General features: G+C 45.3%; 1 protein-coding gene across 1 annotated transcript; it reads left to right on the plus strand.

The window, feature by feature from the left end:
• The first annotated feature begins 521 nt into the window (after positions 1 to 521).
• On the plus strand, positions 522 to 1,472 carry TAS2R60 (taste 2 receptor member 60). The gene is given in 3 exon segments (XM_065883601.1): positions 522 to 738; positions 741 to 1,399; positions 1,401 to 1,472. Coding segments are annotated over 3 exon segments (948 nt in total).
• Positions 1,473 to 3,350: the final 1,878 nt, after the last annotated feature.

Here is a 3,350-nt window from a genome sequence, read left to right on the forward strand (position 1 = left end):
AAAGGGGTTTTCTAAAGGCACTTGCTTCATAGGGTCATTGTGAGAACTAAAGACAATGAAGATCACTTAGGACAATGCCCAGAACATACCAACCAACCAAGGATGTGAGCTCTGACTGTTAGTAGCAGGTGTGCTCACTGGATTTCCTCACAGAGCAGCCAGTAGGTGTGTGGTCATATCTTAGGTGTCAGCTTAGAGAGGTATAAGCTCCCATGTAAGGGATGCTAAATGCAAGGGCCTGATATAATATCCACAGCAATGTTGATATAGGCAGACAGTAGGCAGAGGAAGGACAGGCAAATTCATGGGCAGGCAGGGGGACTTTTGAAACTGAGCCTTAATGATATTTGCATCTATTCAGAGAAGAAGAAACCTCTTCACCCTCCTCAGATAGCCCACATCCTCTACTTTATCCTCTGTATGTAGGGAAGCTGGAGAGACCAGCATCATACAGGACCTTCCAGAGCCACCCTACAGGAATAGACTTTGAAGTCTTGGGACCCATCTTGTCTGCAGGAGAGATGAGTGGAGAGGACGTGGTTCCAGGACCTCAGTTGGCTGATAAGATAGCCTTTATCTTTGCTATCATTTTATTCCTTTTGTGCTTGGTGGCAGTGGTGGGTAATGGCTTAATCACCGTGGCACTGGGCATGGAGTGGTTGCTGCAGAGAACTTTGTCACCCTGCAATAAGTTATTGGTCAGCCTGGGAGCCTCTAGCTTCTATCTGTGATGGGTGGTGATAAGAACATTTATATTTTCCTGAATCCAGTAGCCTTCCCATACAACCCTGTATTCCGGTTCCTAGCCTTTCAGTGGGACTTCTTGAATGCTGTCACGTTATGGTTCTCCACCTGGCTCAGTGTCTTCTACTGTGTGAAAATCGCAACCTTCACCCACCCTGTCTTCCTCTGGCTAAAGCAGATGGTGTCTGCATTGGTTCCATGGATGCTGCTCAGCTCTGTGGGGTTCTCCAGCTTTAGCACCATTCTAGTTTTCATAGGCAACCAGAGAATATATCAGAACTATTTAAAGAGGGCTCTGCAACCTTGGAATGTCACTGGGAATGCTGTGAGAACATATGAGAGACTCTGCTTCTTCCCTTTGAAAATTGTTACCTGGACAGTCCCTATTGTTGTCTTCATCGCTGGCACGGCTTTGCTCATTACACCTCTGGGAAGACACACCAAGAAGGTCTCCCTGTCCATCTCAGGCTCTCATGATCCCAGCACCCAGGCACACATCAAGGCTCTCCTGGCTCTCATCTCCTTTGCTGTCCTCTTTGTTTCCTATTTTCTGTCACTGGTGCTCAGTGCCTCCGGTATGTTTCCACCACGGGAATTCAGGCACTGGGTGTGGCAGGCTGTGATTTATCTGTGCACAGTAGTCAACCCCATTGTTCCTTTTCTTGAGTAATCGCAGGCTGAGAGCTGTGCTAGAGAGGGGCTGCTCCTCAGGGCATGGGGCATCTTGAGTTGCTTTGATGAAGAGCCTCAGAGACTCTACTGCAGAAGGCCTGGGTAGAATGGGACATTGCTTCTTTAAATCTCTTTGCCACATTTAATGCTCTTTCCCTCTTTGATGCATTTCATGATTGCAGTGAAATAGGATTTCAAGGTGAGATGGAATGTACTGAACTAGTGGTCTAGTGTCACTGATTTCCACTCAGGAAGGGTGTAGCTGATATAGTAAATGTTCCCTGTGGGACTTGATGTGGCCAAAGAAGCAGGAAACTTTTATTTCCCTGTGACTAAACTCGGTGTTTAAAATTATCCCTCTGGAAACTGGATGCAAGGATCCGGACACATGATTCACTTTTTTAAAAAAAATTAATTAATTTTATTTTTATTTATTTTTGCCTGTGTTGGGTCCTTGTTGCTGCATGCGGGCTTTCTCTAGTTGCGGCGAGCAGGGGCTACTCTTCATTGCAGCGCACGGGCTTCTCATTGCAGTGGTTTCTCTTGTTTTGGAGCACGGGCTCTTGAGCGCAGGCTCAGTAGTTGTGGCGCATGGGCTTAGTTGCTCTGTGGCCTGTGGGATCTTCCCGGACCAGGGCTTGAATCCGTGTCCCCTGCACTGGCAGGTGAATTCTTAACCACTGCACCACAGGGAAGCCCACGATTCACTTTTTATCTGTTGAATCAGACAGATTTTTGGAAACTCAGTTTTCCTTTGGCTTCATCCTGTAAAACCGTATTTCCTTTTTCATCCTTAACTGATTTCTAGCCATCTAGTGCAGTGAAGCTCTCTTTCCTTTCATGCAAGAGTTCCTGGTGTCTGAACTCTCTTTACAGAGCACGGTGTGATTTGTGCATGTGTGCAGCTGTGTGTGTTACCTGGGATTTGTATATTCACAGATTACCTTTTGAGATCCCCCTGAATTCTAGGGGTTTATGATTTATATATGGTTTATGTCCTCTACAGTAGCTCAGTCAGTTAGTCTGTTCTATAAATGTTAAGGTCCATGAACCCAGATGTGACTTCTTTTATTTTACCATTGGGACCTACTAAAATTTTTGACATGGAGAGGTTCATCTGTTTCTGATGCATAAGATTGAAGAAGAAGGCTCCCGTCTTGGTTTGGTGAAGCATGTAGACTGCTTTTCTGCCTTTCACAGATTTTCTCAAACTTTCCTTAAGCTCAGTGACCTTTTGAATCATTCAAACTGAGATCCCTCAATGTCCCTGTAATTGCTTTGAAATCTCTCAGCCTCATTTCCTCTTTTTCCTCCCCTTTCCCTCTGTATTAGAAGACAGGTCCCTGCTTTTGGCTTTTCAGGGCTAACATTCAGGCTATCCTAGCCCCGTGCTCTCCTGCCTCTTTTCTATCCCTTGCTGAGTCAAGAATTCCCACTTCTACACCACTCCTCAACCTTTTCCTCTTTACTGTCCTTCCCTTCTTCAGTGTGCCTCTTACCTTCCCCCACAAAAAAAAAAAATCCCCTCCACTCTTCACTCCCTCAAGTTACCATCCTGCTGATCAGTCACTTGCTGAGCGTCTCCCCGTGGGCACCTACAACCTCCTGCTGCCTTTTCTGTTGAAATGTGTTTCTGAAGGACGCACATGAGTTCCTGATCCCTAAAGTGGTATTATCCTCAGCCCCCATTTTCATGTGTCTCTGTAGTATTTGCCTCTCTTAATAGAAAATGATTTCTTAAAAAAATGGATTAAAATATTTTACAAAAAGTAATACCTGATTTTGGTAGAAGATTTTAAAGCAGGAAAATAAACATCACCAGTAAGTGCTTACCCACATGTCTTCCTAAAAGTCCTTCTCTTGGCCTCTCAGATGCTGCACTAAGTTCTGTTCCCTGCTCTGCGGCTCCTTTCGTGGCTTCCTCACTGTCTGTT

The sequence above is a fragment of the Phocoena phocoena genome, chromosome 9 (assembly GCF_963924675.1).
Source record: "Phocoena phocoena chromosome 9, mPhoPho1.1, whole genome shotgun sequence".
NCBI classification, from domain to species: Eukaryota; Metazoa; Chordata; class Mammalia; order Artiodactyla; family Phocoenidae; genus Phocoena; species Phocoena phocoena.